Source organism: Castor canadensis, chromosome 5, assembly GCF_047511655.1.
Source record: "Castor canadensis chromosome 5, mCasCan1.hap1v2, whole genome shotgun sequence".
In the NCBI taxonomy this organism is placed as follows: domain Eukaryota; kingdom Metazoa; phylum Chordata; class Mammalia; order Rodentia; family Castoridae; genus Castor; species Castor canadensis.
The window spans coordinates 157772285-157800269 of record NC_133390.1 but is presented as its reverse complement, the minus strand read 5'-3'; the positions used below and the strand labels follow the sequence as shown (position 1 = coordinate 157800269).

Here is a 27985-nt window from a genome sequence, read left to right as displayed (position 1 = left end):
GGCGGTGGAGGAGGAAGGGCTCGGTGCTCACCCACCTTCTGGCAATGTGGGCAGGGGAAGTTGTGTGTGGCCGTCTGCAGATGGTGCTCCAGGGCCTCAGGAGTGGAGTATTTGTTGACGCATTTGACACACCTAGGCGGAAAGGAAGTGGACAGCTGAGAGAGGACACCCAGCAGACGTGTGGACCAATGGCAGGAGGTGAAATGCTACATGTCATTTATTCTCTGTCCTATCCACTCTTATTGCTTGCTTCTGCCTCCAGACCAAGTGCTGTGGTGTCTTGCTCAGACAAGTGCAGTAGCCGCCTCCCTGTCCCAACCCTGTGCCCTGTAGTCTATTCTCCCCAGGGCAGCCAGAGGTAGCCTTTAAAAATGAAAACCAGGGCTGGGGTTGTGTAGCTCAGTGGCAGAGTGCGGGCTTAGCATGCATGAGACCCTGGTTCAATTCTTGATGTGTCTGGAACATACTAGGCTGATTCATACCTCAGGGCCTTTGCACTTGCTGTTGCTGTTATCTAGAACACTCTTCCCCAGGTCTTCCCCTGGGTAGCATCTTCTCATCCTTCATGTCTCAGACAGGCCCTCCGTGGTGACCCTGTCTCAAGGTGCCCTCCAGAATCCACCCCAGTCACTCTGTTATGTCACCCACCTAATTTTCCTCTTAGCACTATTATGTGGGTTTATTTCTTTTCTTCCTTGGTTACTGTCTGTCTCCTCCATTAGCAAGTGGGCACTGCCACAGGGACCTCTATTTCCTATTCACAGTTTGCTCAGAGCACCAATGAGAACTTGTCACATGAAAGAGTCACAAAGACAGGGATCCCAGCCCAGCTCCTTCTTTCCTGCCTCTGACACTTGGTTTCCTCACCTACAACATGGGGCAGCAATGGCCCTGCTTCTTGTCCATACTTTCGACTGTCAGAGTCAAAGGACACAACTGTGCCAAGCAGCTCATAAAGTGCCAAGTGGCAAAACAATCTATGCTGTCAACACCTGAAAACACCACCTTGCTGGGGTGTAGCTTGGTGGCACAGTGCTTGCCTACTAAGTGTGAGGCCTTGGGTTCAAACCCCAGCACAGAAAATAAAAAGGAATCCCAAACCAAGAAAAAGTCACAGCACTCTGAGGCCACAAATCACTCTGAAGGACTAAAAGAGGCCACATTTCCGCACCCCCCCCAAGAAACAAACAACATCTGCCAGCCAATGCATCCCTTTACAATAACACCAGTGAGTAAGGCTACAGCTGGGGGGCAAATCTCACCAGAAACAAAAGCAGGGCTGATGAAGTGGCTCCCTGGTACAGCACCTGCCTAGCAAGTGTAAGACCCTAAGTTTAAATCCCAGCACCACCAAAACTAAATAAATAAATAACAACAACAACAAAACAGAAGCAGGGGCCAGGGGCTCTCACCAGTGCCACCTTGCTCAGAACCCCAGGTAGAGATACCTACGGTGGATCCATGGAAGCTCTGAGCCTACTGAAAACCACACAAAAAGGGCTCTCAGCCAGCAGGAGAGGAAGAGGAAGGGGTTGGTGAGTTGGGAGTATAGGCTTCATGGGCTCAGAGAAGGAAACAGGTTTATATGGGTCAAAGTTTAGCAACTTTGAAGGTGGCTGCCAGAAATGCCACCTTCACCAAGTCATGCAAGGTAACATCAGCAGTAATGCAGCAAATCAGAGTCATGGGCCCTGAGATGATGCACAGGGAAGGACATGTTGTCACTTGGGATGTTCTGCCAAACAGCACATCCAGGAAGTCACTGCAAGGCGAAGTTAGGCAAGCTCAAACAAGGACATTCAACAAAATAACTGCTCTATGCTCTGGAGAAACATCAAGATCAAACTGGGCATGGTGGTGCCCGCCTTGAATAGCAGTACTTGGGAGGCTGATGCAGGGCAGCCTGGGCTGTGTAGCAACACTGTCTCGAAAAAAGGAAAAAAGAAATCCAAGGTCAGAATGGGGGTGTAGCTCAGTGGGAGAGGGTTTACCTCACATATACAAGGCCCTGGCTTCAATTACCAGAACCACCAAAAATAAAAAAAAAAATCAAAGTCATGAAAGGCAAAGACAGAATGAAGACCTGTCCCAACTTCCAGGAGGCCAAAGAGGCATGACAACTGAATGTGACCGTGATCTTGGGTTGGACTCTGTACCAGGAAAAAAACCTTTTCTTTCTCTATAAAGGATGTTATTGGAACAACTAGAAAACTTTGAATAAGGTCTGTAGATTAGTGCCCTGTACTGATGTTAACTCCCTGATGTTGATAATTACACTGCTTCAGGGAAGGCTCACAAAGGTCAAGGGTGAAGGGGCATCAGGCCTGCACATTACTCTCAAACACTTCAGAATGGGACAAAGCAAACGTCAGGAGATCTGGGTGACAACGGTCTAAACGAATTCTCTGTGCTACTCTTGTAGCTTTTCTGGACATCTGAAATTATGCCAAAATAAAGAGAGCTAAAAGACCATCCCCTCATCCCCAAAGTGCTGGGGATTCAATCCAGGGTCTTGAGCATGCAAAGCTAGAAAGAGCATTTTTGAATGTGACCACCTGTGATACAGGGAAATGGGTGAGGATGGAGAAGGAAGTTCACTCACTGTGTTTCTAATATTGCACTATATATACATAGAAATTATTTGTTTCAAGTAGGTAATTGATCACTTTTAGAACTTCCTGGGATCTGTGACCTGCAAATTGCTTGTAGAAACTTACAAAGAAGCAAACATATATGTCCAGCTGGTGGAGTGGCTCAAGCAGTAACAGCTCCTGTCTAGCAAGCGTGAGGCCCTGAGTTCAAATCCCAGTACCAGTGCCGCAAAAAAAAAAAGACATGTCTCAAACTGCTCCCTGTAGCATATAATAATGACAAGGTGGCAATAACCCTATTATCCAGCAATGAGGGATGATTTAAATAAACCACAGCAATCCCTGGACAATAGGAGCTGCTTAAAAGAATGAGGCAAGCCAGGTACCAGCAGCTCAACGCCTGTAATCCCGGTTATTTGGAAGGCTGAAATCAGAAGGACTGAGGTTGGAAGCCAGCCCAGGCAAATAGTTTGGGAGACCCTATCTCCAAAATAACCACAGCAAAATGGACTGCAGGTGTGGCTCAAGTGGTAGAGTGCCTGCTTTGCAAGCATGAAGCCTTGAGTTCAAATTTCAGTACCACCAAAAAAAAAAAAGAAAATGAAAATGAGGCAGGTATGTGTGGGGGAACCAGTGGGAGGGGGAGGGTGCATGTGAATATGACAGAAGTACATTATACATATATACATATGTGTGTGTATATATACATATATGTGTATATATACATACATAGTAACATAATGAAACCCACTAAAAACTGTTCAAAAGGAGGGGGAAGAAAACAAGGGGGTTAAGAAAGAGTACTATATAGATGGAATGAATTTGATCAAAGTACATTTTATGCAAGTATGTAAATATAATGAAACCCCTTGTACAATTAATTTACGCTAATAATTTTTTTTTTTTTTTGGCAGAACTAGGGTTTGAACTCAGGGACTCATGCTTGCAAGGCAGGTGCTCTTACAGCTTGAGACACTCTGCCAGCCCTTTTCTGTGATGGGTTTTTTTTTTTGAGATACAGTTTCTCAAACTATTTGCCTAGGCTGGCTTCGAACCTTAATCCTTCTGATCTCTGCCTCCTGAGTAGCTAGGATTATAGATGGGGGCCACTGGCACCCGACTGCTAATAATTTTTTTTTTTTAAAGAATGAAGCAGGTCTGTTTTTGTTGAAATGCAAAGATTTCTGTATTATAATCTCAAGCATAAAAGCTTTAAATAACACTAGGGAGGAGGATGGATAAAGGAAGGCTGGATTGGATTAGTACACGCTGTATGCATGTGTCGAAATATCACACTGAACCTCATCAATATGTAAAATTAATATACATTAATCAAAAATATTCAACAATTATATAAAGATGGGATCTCACTAAATTGCCTCCTGGACTTATGGGATGCCTGTCTCAGCCTCCCAAGTAGCTGAGACTACAGGCATGTGACACCACACTCAACTTTTAAAATATATCTGTAAATCAGACCACATCACCTGTAAGAGGGATCCCACCAAGTTTCAGTTTGTCTGTCAGAAGCTGAGCAATAGGAAGACAGAATGATGAATTTTCACCAAATTCCATGATTGCTTTTGGGATCACCTGACTCAAATAGTTTGATATTTATATCTGTGTCCATGATTATAAACACATAGTTAGAGATATATACCAAGAGTGGTTACCTCTGGGTGACAGGACTTTTGCTCTTTTTATTTGTTTTTTTTTGTCTATATGAGTAGGTTCCTTAAAAAATCCTTTTTGTGGGCTGAGACCATGGCTCAAATAGTAGAGCGCCTGCCTAGCAAGTATGAGGCCCTGAGTTCAAATCCCAGCACCACCAAAAAAAAAAAAAATCCAATAGGATAGGTTCTGTCATGATCCCCATTTCACAGATAGGGAAACTTAGGCCCATGTTAGCTAAACACTTTACCCAGGGGCATGCATTGGACTTGGAATTTGAGCAGAGCAGTAGCTCCAGAGCCCTTATCATCACTTGTGGCACCATTTCACCCCTGGGCTGTCCAGATGGTGGCTGCCTCCTTGGCCTTACTTCAGGGCCAGGGAGGCAGCATTTTATCAGAATGTATGGGCAGCATTTGTTCCCTGAGTAATGCGTGCATTCTCCACTCGAGGCTGGCACTCACTTATCTCTAGACCCCAGAAGCCTCACCCCGGAGTTACTGGTGTATCTGAGGTCACCAGCAAGTCCCCAAAGATATGAAGTTGTCCCAGGAAGCAAAACCATGCTAACAGCCGGGCACTGGTGGCTCATGCCTGTAATCCTAGCTACTCAGGAGGCAGAGATCAGGAGGACTTTGGTTCGAAGTCAGTCCGGCAAATAGAAGTTCATGAGACCCCATCTCAAAAAAACCCATCACACACGCAAAAAAAAAAAAAATAGGGCTGCTGGAGTGGCTCAAGGTGTAGGCCTAGTTCAAACTCCAATACTGCAAAAAAAAAAAAAAAAAAAAGCCATGCTAAACATGAAAACATTCACAAATGCAGTGGAAGGAGTCCGGAACAGACACTCTCTCCCTCTCTCCACTGCCCCATCCCTACATCAGGTTGTGGGAAGCACCTGCTCCCAACCCCCAGGAGCCAATGAATATTGCTGGGCACAAATGTGAGATTTCATGAAGTCAGGTGGGGGCACCTGACTTCATGAGGCCTTCCCATGACTCCATGGGAAGATACCTTCACCACAGAGTTCTGCCTCAGACCCAGCTCTCCCTTTTAAAGAGTTTCTCAACTTTTCAAATGTATGCCAAAGTGAAGAATGACCTAAGACGAGCCAGCACCTTCTCCCCACCCACGCCAATGCCCAGGCTGGACCCCAGCCTGGAGCCCCATTTCTCCTCCGAGCTGTCTGTCTGGTGCTGAGTAGCAGAGCCACCCAGGCCCATAAGACACGTACTTGTAGACGGCGCTGTCCTTCTTGGGACTGTGCTGTGGCAGGAAGCTGTGTGAGTACTGGTGCACACCCAGGTCGTACAGCGAGGGGAAGTCCTTTCCACACAAGTGACAGCGGTAGCTCAGCTCCTCCTGGTGGCTCTTGATATGCTCCAGAAATGCATCGAGCTTGGGGAAGGTCTGAGCACAACTTTTCACCACACACTTGTATACCTGCAGGGGAGATGCCGGAGGTGAGGGGATGGAAGATGTGGATACCACCATGGACGCTGCCATAGACAGCTGGCCTGTGGTTCCCCTGCTCCCTGCTGCTGGAGCCCTGGTTTCCTTTGATTAGAGGGTTGCTTCTCTCAGCCAGTTACACTTCCCTTGGGCTCTGTGAAGCCTAGGTATGTGCAGAAAAATTACCCAAGACCTGGAGCACAGTGAAGGGATGATGCTGTATCCTTACAATGTCACACTGGAGTAACCAACAGAGTCCCCGGTTGCCGGATCCCCGAGGGTATGGGATTCAGCAGGTCCAGGTGGCCCGACACTGTGCACTTCTAACAGGGCATGATCAGGAGCTGATGCTGCCAGTCCAGGGACCACTCTTTGAGAGCCACCATCCAACCGGCCTGTCCTGACTCTCTGGGGCGTGGGTTAGTTCTCACTCTTTACTTTTGATTTGAGAGACACAGTCACTCAAATTAAACGTTAACTTGCAAAAATCTGATCTCGTGTAACCATGCCCCCCCCCACACACTAGGCAAGCGTTCTATCGCTGAGCCACAACCCAGCACTGATGTAACTGGTTTTTGTCAGGTAGAGGAGATAACCCCAAAGGTCACAGATTTCCTGGCCCTGCAGGAAATTAACAAGATTTTCATCTAACTTAGCAGTCTCATTTCGGGAACAGTCACCCACAGGCACAGATATCTGGGTCTGGGTCTCATGTCCTCTTCTTAAAGTCTTTGTCATCTTTCTGGCTCCCTCATTTGTGAGTTGAATGAAATTCTAACTTGTGTTTAGTATCATTTCTATGAGAAATATGTTTTTTAACATTTTGAAAAAAAATTTTTTTTTGCAATACTGAGGTTTGAGCTCAGGGTCTTGTGCTTGCTAGGCAGGATCTCTACCACTTGAGTCACTCCCCCAGACCCAACATTTTAAAATTTTTACTTTGATAAATTAGTACATACTCATCAGGAGCCTATGCCATACCACACGCTCTTCCTTCCTAATAAAGTAAACCCCGAAGCCAGGCACCAGTGACTCACACTTTTAATCCTAGATACTCAGGAGGCAGAGATCTAGAGGATCGAGTTTCAAAGCCAGCCTGTGCAAATAGTTCAGGGGACCCTATCTCAAAAAAAAACCCCATCACAACAAAGGGCTGGTGGAGTAGCTGAAGGTATAGGCCCTGAGTTCAAACCCCAGTACTGCAAAAAAAAAAAAAAAAAAAGTGAACCCCAATTTGCTCAGGATGATGACTTGTCTAGTTAAAACACTCCGTCCACCCCGGTTCCCTTGCACCCAGTGTCAGCCATGTACTCCTTTCTCGTCAACGGTAAGTAGGTAGTAGTCCTTTGAGGGATAGACAGCATCTTTCCCAAAATGAAAAGGCAAAGCTTCCTAAGAGAAATCTCCTCTACTTCTTGCATTTGTCCTGCTGGGAATACAGATGTGATAGATGGAAATATAGCAGCTGTTCTGTACCTACTCACCTACCTGCTCGTTCTTGTGCTGGGTCATGTGTGACTTGAGCTGGAAGTAGGTGCTGAACTTGCTGGGACAGAACTGGCACAGGTAGGAGCTATCAATGAGGACCACCTGCTTGGGCTCTAGCTTGTCTCCCTCGTCCTCACCTGCCTGGGGCAAGGCCTGTGGCTGTGGCGCACTTGGCAGGGTCTGTCCCAACCCTATGGAGAAAGACAGAGAACGAAGTCAGTGAGAGAGTCAGGACAAGGAACCATGCCATTCAAGAGGGATTCACAGGACACTTACTGCACGTTTCTCTGTGTCACCCACCACCTACCACACGCCTGGTGGCGAACACAGTACTCAACCAGCAGGAGTGTTCGGGTACAGCCAGGAGGTAAAATACAGAAACACAGTCTGCTCAGAAACAGCTAGGGCCTCCCACTCCCCTCCCTGGCTCCCCTCCATGCCTTCCCCTTGGACACCATAGACCTCTTTGTGGTTGTTGCAAACCGAACACTAGCTCTGTTCCCGACGCCTCCACAGGCCCTCATTCTAGTTACAACCATTTGCTCCACTGTCCTTCCCTCACTAGACTGTTCCTCCTTTTCCCTGATGTTGGGGATCTCTGGCCTCATCTCTGCAGCCCATGGCCAGGCACATTGCACGCCTCCATGAACGTGTGCCCAATGACTGGCCTTTGGTACCAGGAGCTGTGGGAGTCTGGAAAGCAATTGGGAGAGATGGTCCCCTCCCTAAGGAGCTCAGAAGAACACAGGGCATGTGGAGGCCCAGGTCTAACAGGAAGCACTGGTCAGATAAAAGTGGTCCCACGAAAGACCCCTTCAGAAGTAGCTGGTGCGTGGCTGGTGTTGCTCACCCCTGGGGCTGTGTAGAAAGGGCTTAAGCTCGGCTCTATACTGTCCAATACAGTGACCACAAGCCCTATGTGGAAACTGAAAGGTTGAAATGTGGCCAGTCCAGAGCCAGACGCACTGTCGAGGTACATACACACTGAGTTTCAATATGGCTGCAGCATGGCTCAGTAGGAGAAACCTTGCCTGGTATGTGCAAAGCCCCGGGTTCAATCCCAGTACTGCACAGAAAAACAAAACAAACACCTCAATATCTCTATATTGCATGCTAAAATGATAGTACATTGGGTTTAATAAAATCTATCGTTAAAATTAATTTCAACTACAGTAACTGCCTGGAGCAATGTACAGAAGATAGATTCTGAGGGAGGATCCAGGCTCAGCAAGGAAAAAAAATAATTAATTAGTGATGTCTACATGGATACAGTATTACATATGTCATATATTATATAATATTTATAATTAATTGTTACAAATATTTATGTTATAAATATAGTTAGAAGTTTATAAATTATATAATTTTTTTCATCCTATGCACCCCCCTTTACGAGACAGGGTCTCAACTATGTAGCCCAGGCTAACCTCATATGCGAGACTCTCCTGCCTCAGCCTTCTGAGTGCTGAGATTACAGGTGTGTGTCACCATACCTAGCTCTCTATGCCTCATTTCATAGATAAAATAGATTGAAGCCCAGAGAGGTCAAGGAGGTTACCCAAGGTCAGCCAGCCAACAACACAACCTTATGAAGCTGGGGCTGGGGATGGCTCAGTGGTAGAACATGTGCCTAACAGGAACAAGGGCCTGGGTTCCATCCCCAGCTCTGCAACACACAAATCAACATCCTATGAAGCTGTAGAGATGTGTAGGGAGAGTGGCTTTCCCACTTCTACCCACCTGTGTTCTCGTCCTCTTGCCTGCTGGGGTTCAAAGCCATGACTTGTACAGTCACAGAGTTCCGGGAAACAGTACTTCCACTGCGCCCTGGGGGCCACACCTTGTGTGTCTGCATGTGTTTCTTCACGTTAGACTTCTGGGCAAAGGCCCGGCCACACGCAATGCACTGGAAGGGCTTCTCCCCAGTGTGGCTGTGGGGACAAGGCTAGTGAGCACTCTCACATAGGGACCCAGCTTCCACCCAGGAGCTCACAGCCACCAGGAAGGCCCAGAGATGCTGCTGGCCCCCTCTGACCACACGGGCCACATTCTCCCTCCAGGGCAGGCAGACCAGAGATGGAAGCCCTGGGCTCTTGGTCACATCATTGTGCTGCTTAAGTGACCAAGCCAGAAGCTGACCTTCACCATGGTCACCACACACACTTCCTAATGGTTGGACCCATTCAGATGGAGCCCTAAAGGAGCCCTAGCTGCCATAACACAGCACTTGTGCCATTGTTTAACTTTTTCTTCAATTTGAGACAGTGTCACATTATGTAGACCAGGCTGGCCTTAAACTCTGGATCCTCCTGCCTCAGCCTCCAGAGTGCTGGGATTACAAATGTGAACCACCACTCCCAACTAATCAACTTACTTTTTTAAAACTTAAAATAATTTTGAAGTGAAGCTTCCTGTTGTCATTGGATATGAAAAACCACTTGTCATAACCCCCAAAGAACATAAAACATTGTTACTAAGAGCCAGAGCTGCACTGTCCTATAAGGTAGATACCAGCCACCTGTGACTATTTAAATGTAAAATTATTAAAATTAAAAATTCAGTTTACACATGTAAATAAATGTTAAAACAATAAAATGCAATGAGAATTTTTTTAAAAAGACAAAAAAAAAAAAAATTCAGTTTAACAGCCGCACTAGTCACTCTAGCCACACTGAGTTAGCAGCAACCATGCTGGGCAGGCACCAATTTGAGCATTTCCACCTTTATGGAAAGTCCTATTGCATAGCACTAGTGTGGACTTATGGTTCTCAAATGAGGTAAATTTTGCCCTGCAGGGGATGCTCAGCAATGTTCAGAGACATCTGGGGCTGTCACAGCTGGGGGTGCAGTGTTAATAGCCTCTAATGGTCAGAGGTCAAAGCACAGGTCAGCCCTCCACCATAAAGAATGGTGTGACCCCAAATTCCAAGTGTCAGTAGTGCCAAGGTTGGAAAATCCTGGTCTGAAAAGAAGCTGTTTGCTGTGGTGGTTGGAATTTGAGGCTGGCTGGCTCTCTCTCTCTCTCTCTCTCTCTCTCTCTCTCTCTCTCTCTCTTTCTGAGATGAGCAAGTAAGTGAGTGGTGTTAAAAGCAGATTATCGCCAAACTGGATTTTTCTCCAGGACTGAAACTTTCAAGGGAATAATCTTTCACTGTGTCTTTCAGAACTTCCCATCACCATAGACATAAACCACCTAAAATCATCCCATGTACCAACATATCTCCCTGCGAGGAGCACTGGACAAGTCCACCCCTCCATTTCACAGATGGAAACACTGAGGCCAGGTAGGCTCAGAATAAGACGTATGTTCCCAGGACAAGAGGTACCTGGTTAGACCTGAATGGGCCAAGAGCTCCTGGAGCTATGCTGGCAGGGCAGGCAGCCTGAGGCCAGCCCTTCTGCAGAGAGATGACCGAGGCAGCCTCATGTGTCTGTAAAGCCCCTCTGAGCCCCCCACCACTACCACAGATCCTCTAACCTCCCCTGTCATGGTGGGCAGGCCCCTTCCCCTGCTCCTGAGAGAAAAGAGGGAAACCAGCCCAACCTAAACAGCAGGCCTGCAGACCATGATGGGACAGACATGCTGGGGCTGAGAAGGGAGCCTGGTTTCCACTCTGGCGGCCCTCAGCCAGAGCTGCCCAGGAGCCGCTGGCCCTGTGCCCACCGCCCCCTACCTTCGGACATGCTGCTGCAGGTCGAAGTTCTTGGTGAAAGCCTTGTCACAGTAGGAGCACTTGAGTTTCTGGGTCTTTGGCTTCCCTGCAGCACAACAAAGCAGAGGAGGGGACGGTGAGGCTGGGGGCCCAGCTGAAGGGAGCCAAGGGCAGCCTCCAGCCACACCACTCTCTGACCGGGGGCCACACAGCCCACAGTCATGTAAGTCTACAGCTGCACATGGGCAAGGCAAGCAGCACAGGTGAGCTTCTCATAGGCCCAGGAGAAAAACTCAGGACACTCATCACTTCCTTCATCCTACTGTGGAGGACTCCTTGCTAACCTTGAAAGACATCAAGCATGGGCCTACCTCAGGGCCTCTGCACCTGCTGGTCCCCCCTTGTCTGGAATGCTCGTCCCTTTCTTCTCCCCAGATGGCTAGGTAGCTTATTCTCCAGTCTCTCCCAGGTTATTCTCAGTCACAATGCCTGTGAATCTTTCCCAGGGCAACCGTAAGTATTTATTCTCTGTCTCTCCCATTAAACTGGGAGGAACTGTTGGGAGAAGACCATGGACTGAGGCAGGACACTCCCTGTGCCTGACAAGGAGCCTGCCACACAGATGTCAATACACATTTGTGGAAGGAAGGAAAAGAGGAAATAATTGACTAGAAAGCCCCTATAAATTCTCAATTTCCTCCCTTCTACCTACCCCATATTTAGCATCTCCTGGCATATTTGCCTGACTGATGGCCACTCTTTCTTTCACAAATTCCCGACATAATGAGAACATCAATGTCCCTGACTAAGACATTTCCAGCTTCCTTTGCAGCTCGGTAGGGCCATGTGACTAAGAGATGCAAGCAAAAGTCTCATAGAGAACTTCTGGAAGCTGGGAGGTATCTTTTTACCCTTCCCTTCTTCCTCCTTACTGTCTGGAATATGAAATTAATGACTGGAACTTCAGCAGCCATCTTAGATGATGAGGCACCCTGATAAATGAAGTCATGTTCTAGGGATAGAGGAACAGAAAGACAAAAGAAACATGGTTGCCAGGTGACCATGTCACACAATCCCCAGATTGTCTGCTTCTGGTCTTGTTCTACGCAGGAGAGAAACAAAATTCTATCAGTTTGAAGTCACTGTTATTTCAAACTTCCCATACATGCAACCAAACTTAATCCTAACCACCATAAAAGGGAAAACCAGAACCAAGCAGCCTGTGGATAGGTCAAGCTGAGGAAAGATGCCCATGGCGGGCACAGGGCCCACCTTCTGGGAGTCCACCAGCACCTTTAGCCTGTCGTGTCTTCAGCGTGGGTGGAGAATCAAAGGTGGTCACTGTGCCCCCAGTGGTGCTGGTCATGGGGGGAGTGGGGTTTGGTCCTTTCTGTTTGAACCCCTGTTTGCCAGGGCTGTATACCGGGGGTGTAGGGTACACTGGAGCTTCCACACACTGGTTTGGCACCTAGAAGGACAGCACTGTGAGGAAAAGAGCCTGGAATGGCTCATCCACTGCCTGCATCTCACCATCCAAATCCCACAACTGGCTCAGTCACCTTAAGACCCCTTAAAATTTCATGAAGCTGAAGGCCAGACACACCTTTGAGCCAGGCTGGCTGGATTCAAATCCAGCCTCTGCCACAGACCACTTGGGCTTCAGTGCCTGCCTCAGTTTCCATATCTGCAAAATGGGGCTGATCACAGCATGCCTCGTAAGGTTCTTGAGAAGAAACATGCAGCAAGCCTAGAGCAAGTGGTGGCAGACGGTGAACCTCAATAAACACAAGCTGCTGTTGTTTCTGCTATTAACGGCAGCTTATTAGTGTAAGAGAACCAAGGGGGCAGAACAGTGAGTGTCCTCAAGCTATTCCACTTCCGCCACAGCAGGCTCCCTTCAACTGAGAGCTGATAGCTAAGCCATGAGACACAGCTGAGCAAATTCTGAGACATCCCGACTTACTCAACTTACTTAAACCCATAGCAGGGGGCAGCGCTCATTTGTCCAATTTCACTGAGCCTCCAGGCTCTTCTATCCAAGATTTCCCTTTCAGACCTTCCCTGCTTTATTTTGCTCCGTAGGCTAATCATGGACAGCGATGTGTTGTTACCTATTTATCTTGTCTACCATCTGCTTAGCTCCAAGGGGGCAGAGATTTTGTCTCCTGCTGACGACTCTCTTCCTGGGCCTAGGGTAATGCCTGGCACAGGGTGGCAACAGAGATCTTCTGAATGGAAGAATTCACCGAGCTTTTAGCAGCCATCTGATACAGCATTGGTCAGTGCTTGGTCTGTTGGTGCTGGCACCTGTTTCTTGGCCTTCCCCGATCACCCCTGAAGTGCAAGGGTGGGAAGCTTGGAACCCCATTCCCGCACCAGCACGGTCAACACAGGTTAGGCTCTGCGCATGAGAAGTGTCTACACAAGATTCAGAATCCAGAAGAAAAGTAGAAACCTCCTCCAAGCCAGCTGAGCTGGGACACAGGTGGGTTTTGCAGGTCATGGGCTTTAGAGTGGCTGGCTAAATTTGACCTTCCTGATCTCCAGCCTCCAGGGCTGTTGGACAGCCAGAATATCAGCAACAGAATCATTTTCTTGACTTTGGGCGTGGCAGCAGGGCCCTGGCTCTCCAGGCTAAACATCAGTAGACCTGAAAATCAGTGGCACCCACCAACATGGCTTTTGTTCCTTCAGTCCTTCCATCAGCCTTGGAAGCACCTAACTTGCTGTATTAAATTCCTCTGCTAGAAATACCTAGAATGGTTGCTATTTCCCTGACCAATACAGATCTCAGTAATTATTTGTCACATAAGTGAATGAACCCATCACTAGAGGCTTTCCTGAGCAATCAGATGACAGCCATTGGGTTAGGCTTTCATTATCCTTGACAGCTCTGGAAGGGGAGTTCCCACTTTAGAGGAATAGAAGGTGAGGGCAAGGCACCCTGTTTAAAACACTGTGGGTGGGACCACAGCAGATGCAAAGCTAATTAGGACCCACCTCATCTACATGGCAAACAGAAACAAAAGCTCCCCAGTCTATCAGGCCACCATCATCCTCTCAGAATCCCACTGGCTTAATTTCTTTTCAATTCTCTAAATTCCTTAGGGAAGCCTGCTCTAGTCTCTCAAGCAGGTGGCATAACATCCCTGACTGGTGCTGGGAGTCTCCCACTCGCCTGGGCTCTCTTTACATACAAATATACCTGACAAAGAACACCTGTGTGGCTGGGGTCTAGCATGAGTCTGGGCCTGTGTGACCTCAGGTGCATGAGGCTGCGTCTGCCATAACTGTCCTCTCCAGCACTGAGTCTAGAAAAGTCTATGAACTCATCATCAGGGAACTGGTACACTGATTGTGCTTCACTGTTCCCTTGTCTCCACACCTTTTCAATGTGACTTTGCAGCTCTTCCCATAAAAGGGTGCCATCTATTCCCTACTCCCTGAATCTAAGCTGGCCTCGTGACCTGCTCTGACCAACAGGAGTGACACTATGTCACAACCTATGCCTCAAGAAGCCAAGAATGGCTGCTTGCACCTTTGTACCTCTATCATGTTGTGAGCACCTGCTGGAGAACGAGAGCCATGTGCTGTGAGCTTGTCCCAGCCCAGACCATCCTAGAGCAGCAAGCACCCAGCCAACCCCCAGCCACATCAGAGAGCCCAGCCAAGATCAGCAAAGGTAGCTGTACACCAGTGGCTCACACCTGTAATCCTAGCTACTCAAGAGGCAGAAATCAGGAGGATCGAAGCTGGAAGTCAGCCCGAGCAAATAGTTTCTGAGACCCTATCTCAAAAAATCCCTTCACAAAAAGGGCTTGTGGAGTGGCTCAAGGTGAAGGCCCTGAGTTCAAACCCCAGTACTGCAAAAAAAAAAAAAAAAACAAACAGATCAGCAAAGGTGCCCAGATGACCACTATAATCAAGCCACGCTATCTGCTATCTGCCACTGGGATCTAATGGATAGTTTGGGGTTTTTTGTTTGTTTGTTTGTTTATTTTTGTTTTGTTTTGTTTGTTTTTTGGCAGTACTGGGGTTTGAACTCAGGGCCTCATGCCTGCTGAGGCATACCCCCAGCCCTTTTTAGCTTTAGTTATTTTCCAGGTAGGGTCTCACATTTTTGCCTGAGACCATCCTCAAACTGTGAGACAAACCTCTACTCCTCCTACCTATATTTCCTGCATAACTAGAATTACAGCTGTATGCCACCATGCCCAGTTCATGTGTCTTGCTAACTTTTTCCCCAGGCTGGCCCTCTTGATCACTACCTCCTGAGTAGCTGGGCATACCAGTACGATCCCCTATACCTGACCCCTTGTGGATATTTCTTATACAGCAACAGCTAACGGATATACCTGGCTTGTTAAATGTAAGAAACATTTATGCTGATAATTTGGGGAGTGTGCTCCCCTGACTGTTCTGACCATTACTTGAGAGCAGCTTGTATTTCTGCTCAACCTCTACCCCATCCCACCTTCTCGTGGTTTGCATTTTACATCCAGAGGTGTGATGCTTTGATTGAAGTTCTTCTTTCCAGGATGTGGGCACAGGGGTTGGGTCTGGTTTTTACTCCCGTGATTCCCCTAGCACAATGCCTGGCATACAGTTGGGTCTCAGGAGAGGCTCGGATTACCCATGATGACCAAGATCAGCTCCTCTTGTCTGCTCACCTCCAGGGGTGGGTAGGGCTGCATCCCCAGTGCCTGGATCTCCACTGTTCCACTGCCAGCAAGGGGCACAGTGGCACTATACACCTCCACCACGCCGTTCCCACCAGGGTTGGGGCGCCCAGGAGGGCCCAGGCTCTGGGGTGGGGGTGGTGGAGGCTGGGGAGGTGGGGGTGGGGGCAGAGGTGGAGGGGGTGGAGGAGGTGGTGGAGGTTGGGTAAGGTAGCTGGGCACAGAATGCATATTCAGGCTGCTCTGCAATCAGAAGAGAAAATTAAAGTGTTATAGCTGGAAGCCAGAGCTTGGGAAGTGCTCAAGTCGTAGAGTATCTGCCTAGTAAGTGTGAGGCCAAGTTCAAACCCCAGTACTGCCAAAAAAACAGCTGGATGCCAGAGTCTGGTTCATCAGTGCAGAAGGACTGTGGTCTTAGCTGGCATGAGGAAAGAACAGCCACCACAGGGCAGCTCAGAGGATAGGGCTGAGAGGTGGTGGGAAATAAAGTCCCAGGAGAATTCCAAGAGGGCATCAAATTGTTGCTGCTATCCCTCTTCTCTGAATGTCAGCAAAACTGGCCTAGCTTGTGCAAAAAAAGAGTTAATACAAGAGACCTAACGCTGCCATCTTAAGTGGGACTGGATCTTAACTGGCAGCCAGGAACGTGGCTTTGGAACCTTGTCTTGGTTGGTAAGATTATTTCACCCACCATGGGGCACTGACCACACTGTCCCAACTCACCAGACCATGCCAACAGTGTGGCTTATGGCAAACACCTCCTTCTCCTCTGGGAGTCTGGAGTTTTGGTCAGGTTGGCTGGTTGCATCTGTATATTGGAAACTCTCAAGAAGCCATTATAATGGGGATGAAACTGACCAAGATACAATGTAAGCATATATGGAAATGTCACAATAAAACCCTCTGTACAACAAATTTGCTAATAAGAGTGTTAAAAAAAGAAGCTGCTATGTTCTCAAAGGTATATTAAACATTTTCATGTTATAAAAAAAAGCAGCAGCCACTATGTGTTTTAATTTTTTTTCTTTTTTTTTTGGCAGTACTGGAATTTGAACTCAGGACTGCACGCTTCCTAAGCAGGCACTCTACCACTTAAGCCACTCTATCAGCCCTTAAATTTTTTTTCTAATTGACATGGGACATTTTTACTAAGAATAAAGTCAGGAGTGAAAACAGCTGGACAGTGGCTATGAACCCCACCCAAACATGGCAGCTTCCTCAATGGAATAGCAACAATCCGCGGAAGGAAGATAATCACCCTCAGTGTGGGGGAGCTGGGGACAAGACCCCCTTTTACTACAAGATTCTGAATCTGCAGCGGTTAATAGACAAGTTCACAATCAAGACCACATGAGATTTGCTTGCCATGGAAAGTGCTGACTCCCCAGCACTGAAAAAAGAAAAACAAAATAAGACCCTGTGAGAAGCCACGGCCTCCTTACCTGCACAGGCGGGAGCCCTTGAGGCATGGGCTGGTCCAGGGACGTGAAGGCCGACATGGCAGACATAAGCACATCATCACTCACCAAGATGTTCCCCTGCACCAACGTCTGGATCAGCGGGGATGGGGGGACCGTGATGTATGTGGAGATCTAAATAACAAGAGAGACAGAGAGTGTGTTTGGACATGCCTGAGGCTCTGTAGGAAGCTGAGGGAATGATGCAAAAGACTCAGCTTCTGTCTCTATCTCTGCTGTGCTCTGCTTTGTGACCTTGGACAAGTCACTCTAACTCTCTGAATTTCCATTTAATCACCTTCTAAATGAGGAAAATAAGTCACATATACCCTATGATCCAGCAGAAATACCTCCTGGTTTCTAAGTCTAGAAAAGCACCCACATGTCCACAGGAAGTCCACAGACAAGAGGCCTCTGCACAGTGAAAAAACTGTAACTAACCCAAATGTCCATCACCAGCAGAATGAATGGAAAATTAGCACTATGGAGTCATGAGACAGAATATAACACAGCATGGAAAATCAAACTGCATAATAATATGTGGATTTTATATTTTTATTTTTGAAAATTCTAAAACAATAATATATAGTTTCTTCAGTTACATAAATAAATATTTGAAAAATCTTAAGTCATAAAGGATTGTTGTGAACGGTTACCTAGGGGAGCTGGTGGAGATAAAGTACCTGCCTAGCAAGTGTGAAGCTGGTAGTTCAAACCCAGTGCCACCAAAAAAAAAAAAAGTCATCAATATGTTTGCAGGGCACCAGCTCCCATCTGTAATCCTAGCTACTCAGGAAGCAGAGATCAGGAGGACTGCAATTCGAAACCAGTCCAGGCAAATCTCAAAAAAAAAAAAAAAAATTACAAAAACAGGGCTGGTGGAGTGGCTCAAGGTGTAGGCCCTGAGTTCAAACCCTAGTACCGCAAAATAACCCAAAAAGACAGTTACCTAGGGGGCAGAGAAGAGGAATAGAGGGGACCAAAGGAGCCTTGATTTGTAACACTCTAGCTTTTAAAAGGCAGAAAGTATTAGAGCATGATGGAGCATACCTGTAATTCCAGCAACTCAGCAAGCTGAGGCAGGAGGATTGCAAGTTTGAGGCCAGCACAGGTAAGGTAGCAACACCCTGACTCAAAAACAAAATAAAAACAAAAGGAGGGGCTGGAGGAGTGGCTCAAGTGATAGAGCGCCTGCCCAGCAAACATGAAAACCCTGAGTTTAAACCCCAGTACCACCAAAAAAAAAGGATTGGGGTCATATCTCAAATGATATAGCATGTGGAAGGCCTTGGGTTCAATGCTCAACACTGCAAAAAACAAAAACAAAGCAAAAGGAAACCTATACTACTAACAAATGTACATTCAGAGTGATAGTGAGGGGGACACACAGCACGAAGTTCTTACAGGAGAGCATCAAATAGTGGCTGCTCCTCTTGCAGCTTTAAGGGGTTGTTTTGTTTCTGTCCCCACCACACACACACTTGGGATTAAACCCAGGGTCTCACTCTTGCTAGGCAAACACTACCACTTGAGCCCCTCAGCCCTTTTTCCTGTTTTTTGTTGTTGTTTTTTGTGGGACTGGGGTTTGAACTTGGAGCTTTGTGCTTGCAAAGCAGGTGCTCTACTCTACACCTCCAGTCCATTTTGCCATTTTTTTTTTTTTCTGGAGATGGGGTCTCACAAACTATTTGCCCAGCCTGGCCTCAAATTGTGATCCTCCTGATCTCAGCCTCCCAAATAACTAGGATTAGAGGCATGAGCCACCAGCACCTGGCAGTTCTTTTGTTTTTATTTTGTTTTTGAAACTGGGGGAGAAGTGAGTTGAAACCTTATTACTACCAAAATAAATAAATAAATAAATCACCTCTTCACAGAGCCCTTCCCCGGGTATAATATACAGTATGGCAAAACCTCCCACCCTGTCTTGGTATCTCCTATCTCTCTAAATTTAACATGATGAAAAAAGTACTTTTTTTGTTTTTCTTTTTTGAGACACGGCACAGTCGTGCTATGTAGCTCAGGCTGGTCTGGAACTTACAATCTTCTTGCCTCAATCTCCCAAGTGGGGGGATTACAGATGTATAATGCCACTTTGGCCAAAAAGTGTATCTTTATACATTTTCATATTACCAATCTCACCCAACTCCACAAAGGAAGTGACTTGGTGGGTCTTGTCCATCATTGTACCTCCAAGGCCCAGCACAGCGCCTGACACATAGTAGGTGCTAAGAAGACCTGCTGAAAGAATGAACAAACGAACGAATGAATGAATACCTGTCGATTGGCAGGAGGCGGGGCCTGCTGGACCGCTGCAGGTGCTGCTGAGGGTGTGTAGATGCTGTTGGTGGCCAGTGAGACTGTGGCCAGGGCGGGGGCATTCCCCTGGCACTGTTCCCGCTTGTGGGTCATAAATGCCGGCAGCGAGTTGAACTGCTTTTTACACTTCCCGCAAAGAAAGACATCCTCATCATCTAGGGGTCAGACCCGCATAGTAGCACCAAGGGGCCGCAGAGAGAGCAGAGTAACAGAAAAAAGCAAGAGTAAGTCTGGTGGCTGACGCCTGTAATCCTAGCTACTCAGAAGGCGGAGATCAGGAGGATCGTGGTTCAAAGCCAGCCTGGACAAATACTTCATGAGACCCTATCTCAAAAAAACCCATCACAAAAAAGGGCTGGTGGAGTGACTCATGGTGTAGACCCCGAGTTCAAACCTCAGTACCGCAAAAGGAAGGAAGGGAGGAAGGGAGGTGGAGAGGGAGCCTGCGGGTGACTGCCAGAACAGCAAATCTGAAAGCAGGCTCCTGTGACTTACAGGGTGGGTGTTAAAGACCAGTGGTGAGGTTCCCACAAGCATTCAGAGCTACACTGGCACCTTTAGAAGGAGTAAGCCTGGTATTAATCAATTAAAAATCAGAAATAGCAAAAAAAACCCTCCAAGATGAGAAATTCAGAACATTTATCTTGCCTGAATTTATTCGTCAGACTCCAACTGGGCCACATGACCACACTTCTCTGTGTTTCCCCCTACCCGATTGCCTCTCTCAAATTCATTCTTCAAAGTTCACCTCTTCCAGGAAGCCTTCTTAAAGCCAGTGGCCACAGTTCCTACCTCTGGGCACATCCCTTTTAATCTGTTTTCTCCTCACCACCAGACTATGTGTTCCCTAAGGGAAGGGAGTGTGTCTTATTTATCACCCTGGCTGGAACATGAAATGATCAGCTGCGGTTAGTACTGCCTGTTATTGAGGGCCTACCATGGCCTTGCATCCTGTCAGGCCCTTAAAGCAAGGTGGAGAAAAATGTCTGCTAGTGCATTTTTTTTCTTTTTTGGTGGGACTGAGATTGGAACTCAGGACTTTGCACTTACAAAGCAGGTGCTCTACCTCTTGGGCCACACCTCCAGTCCATTTTTTTTGTTTTGTTTTGCTTTTTTATTCTATTTTTCCTTTTTTTTTTTTTTTCAGTGCTGGGGACCAAACTCAGGGCCTTGCACTTGCCAGGCAAGCGCTCTTCCACTGAGCTAAATTCCCAGCCCCCCTCCAGTACATTTTAATCAGGTTACTTTGGAGATGGGATCTCCCAAACTATTTGCCTGGGTTGGCCTCGAACCATGATCCTCCCAATCTCAATCTTTCAAGTAGGTAGGATTAAAGGTGTGAGTCACCAGCGCCTGGAGGTGTTGCAGATTGAACCCAAGGTCTCACACTGCACCCCGGGGGGGGGGGGGGGCTACTGAGGTTTGAACTCAGAGCCTTGCACTTGCTAGGCAGGTGCTCTCCCACTTGAGCCATAACCCCAGCCCTTTTTTGCTTTAGGCTATTGTTTGGATAGGGTTCTCGCATTTTTACCTAGGGCTGGCCTCAGACCATGATCCTCCTACCTGTGCCTCCCAGTAGCTAAAATTACATGCATGGCCACCACACATGGCTTATTTATGAGGTGGGGTCTCACTAACTTTTTTGCCCAGGCTGGCCTCAAACTGCCCTCCTCCTAATCACTGCCTCCAAGTAGCAAGGATTACAGGCATGAGCCATCATGCCCAGTGTGTTATTTAACTTTGATTGTAATGTTCTTACACAGTATACAAATTTTAACTAGGAAAACATGGCTTCTTAGTTAAAGAATATATTTCCCAGTGTGCTTTGCAACTAGGCATGTCATGTGGCTGAATTCTCACAATCAAGGTAAGAGCCAAAGTATACCATATATAAAATGTTCTTTAAAAGGAAAGGGTATAGCTGGACATGGTGGCACACATCTATAATACCAGGACTTGGAAATTTGGAAGGCTAAGGCAGTAGGCTCATGAGTTTGAGGCCAGCGTGGCCTGTCTCAAAACACCAAAACACACACACACACACACACACACACACACACACACACACACTAAATATCAAATAAAATAATAAACAATCAAATACATAAAGGGAACAGTATGATTTGTGCTTCCTTCTTTCTCCCTTCATGTTGGCTGGAAGATGAACATCAAAGCAGGGGTTGGGCCAGCCATCCTGGATCACATGCTGAGGGCAGCAGAGTCACAAGAAAGGATGGTCTGAGTCTCACTGTGCCTGCCCAAATGCCCATCCAAGGGTCCATGTTAGAGAGAAATAAATTTCAATCTTGTAGAAAATGTGAGAAACTTTCTCCCTTTTTTTGGCTGTACTGGGTTTTGAACTCAGAGCCTCATGCTTGCTAAGCAGGCACTCTACCACTTGAGTCACTCTGCCAGCCCTTTTTTGTGTTGGGTATTTTTGAGAGAGGATCTCTGGAACTATTTGTCTGTGCTGGCTTTGAACCTCAATCCTTCTGATCTCTACCTCCAGAACAGCTAGGATTACAGGTGTGAGCTACCAGCACCCAGCTCATTTCTTATGTACAACAGCTGAAAACAAATCCCCCAAGTACTCTCGTAAGATTTCTATGAGGTAGGGCACTTATTTCCATTTTATAGATAAGGATAATGAGGCACAGCTGGCTGCCCAGGGACACAGAGCCAAAAACTATGGGAATATAGATTCAAACCTAAGTGTTTATCTCTCTGTCCCTCGCATAGTTCCAGTTCAAAAATGAGGCTGGGAGTATGACTCAAGTGATAGAGCACCTGCCTAGGAAACCCAAGGCCCTGAATTCAAACCTCAGCATGGCAAAAAAAAAAAACCAAGATTTTCCTACCAAGTATTCAAAATGTTTGTGGAATAAATAAATGAACACAGAGACTCATATAGGGACTTCCAAAATAAGTCCTTTTCCCTTTTTGACTCTCCAGGATTTGGCTCTCAAACAGGAGAAATTTGTACTCAACCTGTTCTTTCTATAGAGGGGAGGCTGGGGAATGACTTCCAGGGCAAAGGTCCACATGTTGCCAAGCATCAGAGCTCCTGTCTTTCCAGTACTGTGACACCAGCTCCCACATTCACTTAGCAGGTGAGAGAGGGTGTCCTCAGAGCCAAGCAGGAAAAGGAGTGAGCCTGAAGGTCCAGGCAGGGAGGAAGGGAGAGGGTTCAGACACAAGAGGACACCTGGGGACCACAATGGAGGCTCCCTTCCACACCCCTAGAGCTCCACTGTTCCCCACGAGGAGCCACTTACCCTCCACCAGTGAGAAGAGCAGATACTCACCCAAGGGCTGGATGGCAGGGGGTGCGTTGACGCTCTGGCCTGTTGGATCTGGGACTGCTCCCTGGCCATCCAACAATGACTGGACGGCCAAAACAGTCTGATTGTCCATTCCTAAAAAAGGCAATGCAGCCTCTGTGGAAGGCAGGCTCAGCACCTGCTCTGACTTCACCCCCACAGGCCAGACCCACCACAAAGTCACCTGGGTGAAGACTAAGTTCTCTCCTACTTCACCGTAACAGATCCCAAGATCTGGTTATGTAAAAGTTACACTTCTCAGCCTCTTTGGCAGCTACAAAGGACTGCAGTCCTGGCCAAGGAGACAAGAAGGAGATGTGCAGCAGTTTCAGGGAAGGTTTTTGTTTTGTTTTTCCAGTACTGGGGTTTGAACTCAGGGCCTTGTGCTTGCCAGGCAGGTACTCTACCACTTGAGCCACACACCCAGACCTTTTTGCTGTAGTTATTTTTCAAATAGGGTGTCACATTTAGGCCCAGGCTGGCTCGAACCTCAATCCTCCTATTTATGTTTCCCACCAAGCTGAGATGACAGGTGCATGCTACCACATCCACCTTTTATTGATTGAGATGGGGTCTAGCAAACTTTTTGCCTGGGACTGGCCTCAAACACCAATCCTCCCCATCTCCACCTCCGAGGTAGCTAGGATTATAATCATGAGTCTGGCTCTGGAAAGATTTTTTTTTTTTTTGGTGGGACTGGGATTTGAACTCAGGGTTTCACATTTGCAAAGCAGGTGCTCTATCACTTGAACCACACCTCCAGTCTATTTTTTGCTCTAGTTATTTTTTTTTGGAGTTTGAGTCTCACAAACTATTTGCCCAGGCTGGCCTCGAACCATGATCCACCCAATGTCAGCCTCCCAAGTAGATAAGATTACAGGCATGAGCCACTAGCACCTAGCTCCAGGAAGATTTCTTAACAGCTGCCTGGTAGGTAGCCTCCTTCTTTGTCCAATCTCCTATTCTGCTTCCTAGAACAAGAACATGGAACTCTCTCCACCATCCTAGACCATGAGGACAAACTCTAGGGATCTCAGAACAAAAAAGGGGCTGGGAGTGTAGCTCAGTGGAAGAGCACATGCTTAGCATGCATGAGGCCTGCAGCTCATCCCCAGCACCAATGCTAGAAGGCTCCTGGGCCTGGGAGAAGCTTATAAACACACTCCCAGTCTAGTCCTCCTAGGCTGCTTTTCTCTGGACTTTCCTATGAACAACCTTGTAGTCTCTAAGCCACAGCCAGGTCGGGCCCCTCTTACTAACAGCTGACTGTAAACCATACAGCCCCTCCAGATATCACGATGCCCAGTCTTCCTCACCCACACCCCTCAAGTCTCACAAGTTGCACTTGGGCATCCTTGCTTTCTCTGTTCCCATTTCCCATCCCTTCAACATCAGGAATGTGAAGATTATCTATACCCTGCATCTTCACTGCCCACCTTCCAATCCTCCTCTACCCACTCTGTCACCAAAGCCCATCTGGCAGCATCAATACTCTGTGAAACACTTCCTTCTTGGCTCTAGGTACCTTCCTTCCTGGGTCCCCTCCATCTTTCTCCGGCCTCCTTAAATTTCCTCTTCTCCTACCCACCCCCTAAAGGTCTCTACTTTGAAGAATTCCTTCTACCTGACTGCTCTCTGGGCAGTTTAACCTCCACCCATATTCATATTTATTTATTTATCTATTTATTTGTGTAGTACTGAGTACTGGCCTACACCTTGGGCCACTCCACCAGCCCATTTTTGTGGTGGGTATTTTCAAGATAGGGTCTCACGAACTATTTGCCTAGCCTGGCTTTGTAACACAATCCTCCTGATCTCTGCCTCCTAAGTAGTTAGTATTACAGGCATGAGCCACTGGTGCTCAGCTGTATTCATGCTCTTCTGAACTAGTTTCTAAAACCCTTTACCATTTTATGCAAAACCATGCTTTAGGATCTGGGTGCAAATCTGTATATAAACGCTCAAAAATCTTTTATTCATAATAGTAAACAACTGGAAACAGCTCAGAGAGCCTTCAGTGACTGGTTAAAGAAAGTGTGGGACATCCACAATAAAAAGAAACAGATTACTGACAGGCACAACTTAAATGAATCTCCAAGGAATTGTGAGGGATTGAAAGAAGTGAGTCTCAAAGGTAATATGCTTTATGATTCCACTTCTGTAATATTCTTGAAATGACAACATTTCATAAACAAAGTACAGATTAGTGGTTGCCAGAGTTCAGGAATGGTGGGAGAAGGGGAGGGACTGGGGTGTGGCTAGAAAAAGACAACAGCTGGTAGTGATGGAATAGTTCTGTGTTGACAGGTAGTGAGATGCCAGAATGTTACCAGATGTTAAGGGCTGGCAGAGTGGCTCAAGTGGTTGAGTGCCTGCCTAGCAAGCATGAAGTCCTGAGTTCAAACTCCAGTACCAGGCGCTCCCTCCCCCCACAAAAAAAAAGAGATTCAGCTTAGTGTTATTAGATGTTACCACTGGTAGAAACTGGGTAAAGGAGTCTTGGGATCATTCTGTTTTATGACTGCATGATCATCTACAGAAAAAAAATTATTTCAAAATATAATACAGCCTAAAACTACCCACCCTAATTAAATGTCATCCCTTACCACTAATAAGTCTCCGTAAGAATGAGCACCACTATCCTCCCAAACTCAGCCCCAGGGGTACCCCTGATTCTTCCTTCACCTTACTGCTCCCCCTCCCATTCCTACTCTTATTCTGCTCCCAAATATGTCTGAAATCCACTCCTTCCAGCCTCTCAGCTGTCCCCTGATCCAGGTCACAATCGGTTCTCAGCTGGACAACTTGAGCAGAGTCCTCACTCACGTCCTGGCAGCCAAATGGCCCCCTCCAGCCTGTTTTCAGAGCAGCCAGGGTGACCTTTATAAAACATACATCAGATTGTATGCCCCCTGCTGAAAACCTTTTCTTAGCTCTACACTGATCCCAAGATAAAGTTCAGTTTCATCAAAACAGTGGTGGCCTGGTGTCCAGCTGCTCTCCATGCGAACTTCCGTGAATCGAGGTCTCCCCCCAGAGCTTTGCAGATGCTCTGTCCCCTGGATCTCCACAGTCTGGCTGCCCTTCCTTCACCCACAGGCATCATGATGTGCCTGATGGGACTGATTTTTATTTATTATTTTTTAGTGCTAGGGATGGAACACAGGACTTGTGCAGGCTAAGCACACACTCAGCAGCTGAGCTATACCTCCAGCTAATGTCTCTTAATTTCATTACTCGTTACACAAACACATTCTTGCAGCAAACATTCAAACAAAGCGACTCTAAGAGAAAGTAGGTCTCACCCTATCCTACTATGCTCCAGGAAGGACCCCCCACACACACACACACACACATCTATCATCCCCGGGCTTATCTGCTTAAAACATCACCTGAGGTTATCGACTTTTACCAGTTACCTTTTCTATGCTTGTATAATTTCCCTCTTGGTGTGTGTGGGGGGCGGGGGGCGGGCAGCTATGTTTGGCTCACTGAATCCCTCTAGATTGGGGAGAACGCTGATCCTTCAAGTGAAGTGGCTGAGATCTCCTAGGCTGCTACAGAACTCAAACCCTCAGCTTCCCATATGGCCAGGCCTGCAACTCTGTGTATTCATCTCATCAGACTTCTGCAAGAGCATCCTGGGTCTGGATTTCCATCCTCGTCTACTCTGTGCCCTGGCCCGGGGTCGCCACGCTGCGCTCCTCGCCGACCACTAGCCCCCACCCACCCCAGCAGGTGCACGTGGAGGAGCTCAGGGTTTACTATCTCCAAAACCTGTAATTCTCTGAGCTTAAGAACCTCCCCATCCCAGGTTCTTGCAGATCACACGACAGTCAGTGAACACCCAGTGTTTGCTGGCGTGAATCTGAGAACACAGCGTCCGGGTCAGGAACACGCGGCAACGTTTCTAGCTCGGAGTTCGTAAAAACTCTGCACCCTAGCACGGTACACCCGGCAGGCGCCCCGTGTTTGCCGGCGTGGGTCTGTGAGCTCCCAGTCACGGGCGTGCACGCAGGTGGCTCCTCTCCTTTCCTGGCGTGATTTTTTAAAGACTACATCCAGTACGAGGCACACAGTTCGCTCAAGCGAAGTGCATGGCCAGGGCGCCAGGCTCGGCGGCCCGTGCGGCCAAGGCCTTGCAGCCCCGCACCGGGACCCCGCGTCCCGCCGAATCGCCGCGCGCCCAGCTGTTCCCTTTGGGAGCCCGAAGCCCCGCGACAGGAGCTGTTCCGGTCCCGCGGCCCCCTCCCCGCTGGACCAGCTGTCCCCGGCTGTTCCGGGTCCGGTACTCCCTCCCCCGCCGGGCCGCGGCTCCCGCGGCTGTTCCCGCCCGCGCCCCTCCCGCCCCGCGGCTGTTCCGGCCCCGGCGCCCTCCGCCCCGCGGCCGCCGCGCGCCCTGGGCCCGGCGCTGCGAGGGCGCGGCGGGAGGGGGCGCCACGCGGAACAGCCGCCTCCCCCGGCCCTGCCGCGCTCACCCTCCAGGGCCTCGAAAATCGCCTGCGCCATCTTGGAGCCGCCGCGGGAGCCGAAGCCGGGCTACGCGAGCATTGTGGGAGCCGCGGCGGCCGGGTCGGGGCCGCCAGGGGGCGCCCAGGAGCCGCCGCTGAGCCCAACGCCCCGGAAACACAGCCTCGGCTCGGGAGCCCCCCACCCATCCCTGGGCTTCCCGGCCCCGCCCCCGAGACCCGGTCACCGGCTCTTGGGGACCCCCATCCTCACTTCATTTGAGCCTCTAACTCTACAGGCCCACATCTGCCGCACACACGGGCCCTCCCAACCCTATTATCAGAGCCCTCATTCCTCACCTCACCGGACATGGCTCCCAGCTCTGACACAGACCCTTCCCATCCCCAGAGCACATGAGACCCCAGCTCTGCAGCACGGACCCTACCCGCCGCACTCAGGACACCCCAATTTCTCAATCCCAACTCCATTCCCGGACCACCCAGTTGTCAAAAGGACCCCCCCCCCAACTGTACGGCATGGACTCCACCCTTGACACAGACCTTCCATTGCCCCAAACGCCCTCTTCCTGCCCATTGGGAGACACCCGGCTCTCGTGTGACTCCCATCTCTCCCTGATCTTGACACTGCCTATCCATCACTGCTCAGATTCCCCCATGGTTGTTATTTCACCCCCATTCCACCTTTTGGGGAATCTCCACCTTTCACACAGACCTTCCTCCCATCCCTACTTCTCTGAGATCCCATTTCTGTCACAGAAACCCAGTGCTACACATCTCTGCCACTCGTAGCCCAGCCTCATGGGGACATTCATCCTGGTCTCACAGGGACCCTCCTACCCCTCATTTGGAACCCCATCACAAACACACTGGCTCATTTTCATTCATGTGC

At 48.2% G+C, this 27985-nt stretch overlaps 1 protein-coding gene across 2 annotated transcripts in view; it reads right to left on the bottom strand.

Moving 5' to 3' along the window:
• Znf341 (zinc finger protein 341) overlaps positions 1-27183 on the bottom strand; it is a 35786-nt gene extending 8603 nt beyond the window's left edge. The window contains exons 1-11 of one of the 2 annotated variants that reach the window (XM_020170266.2): positions 27106-27183; positions 22613-22723; positions 19266-19462; positions 16977-17126; positions 15526-15777; positions 12128-12323; positions 10877-10961; positions 8943-9133; positions 7203-7393; positions 5497-5705; positions 36-132 (exon numbers count right to left, since the gene is read on the bottom strand). In XM_020170266.2, coding sequence (XP_020025855.2) covers positions 36-132; positions 5497-5705; positions 7203-7393; positions 8943-9133; positions 10877-10961; positions 12128-12323; positions 15526-15777; positions 16977-17126; positions 19266-19462; positions 22613-22723; positions 27106-27136 — 1710 coding nt within the window. In that variant the 5' untranslated portion in view covers positions 27137-27183. Of the gene's footprint in view, positions 1-35; positions 133-5496; positions 5706-7202; positions 7394-8942; positions 9134-10876; positions 10962-12127; positions 12324-15525; positions 15778-16976; positions 17127-19265; positions 19463-22612; positions 22724-22811; positions 26885-27105 lie in introns of those variants that run through there. The other variant, XM_074074572.1, reaches the window with a different exon arrangement.
• Between the last annotated feature and the right edge of the window lie 802 nt (positions 27184-27985).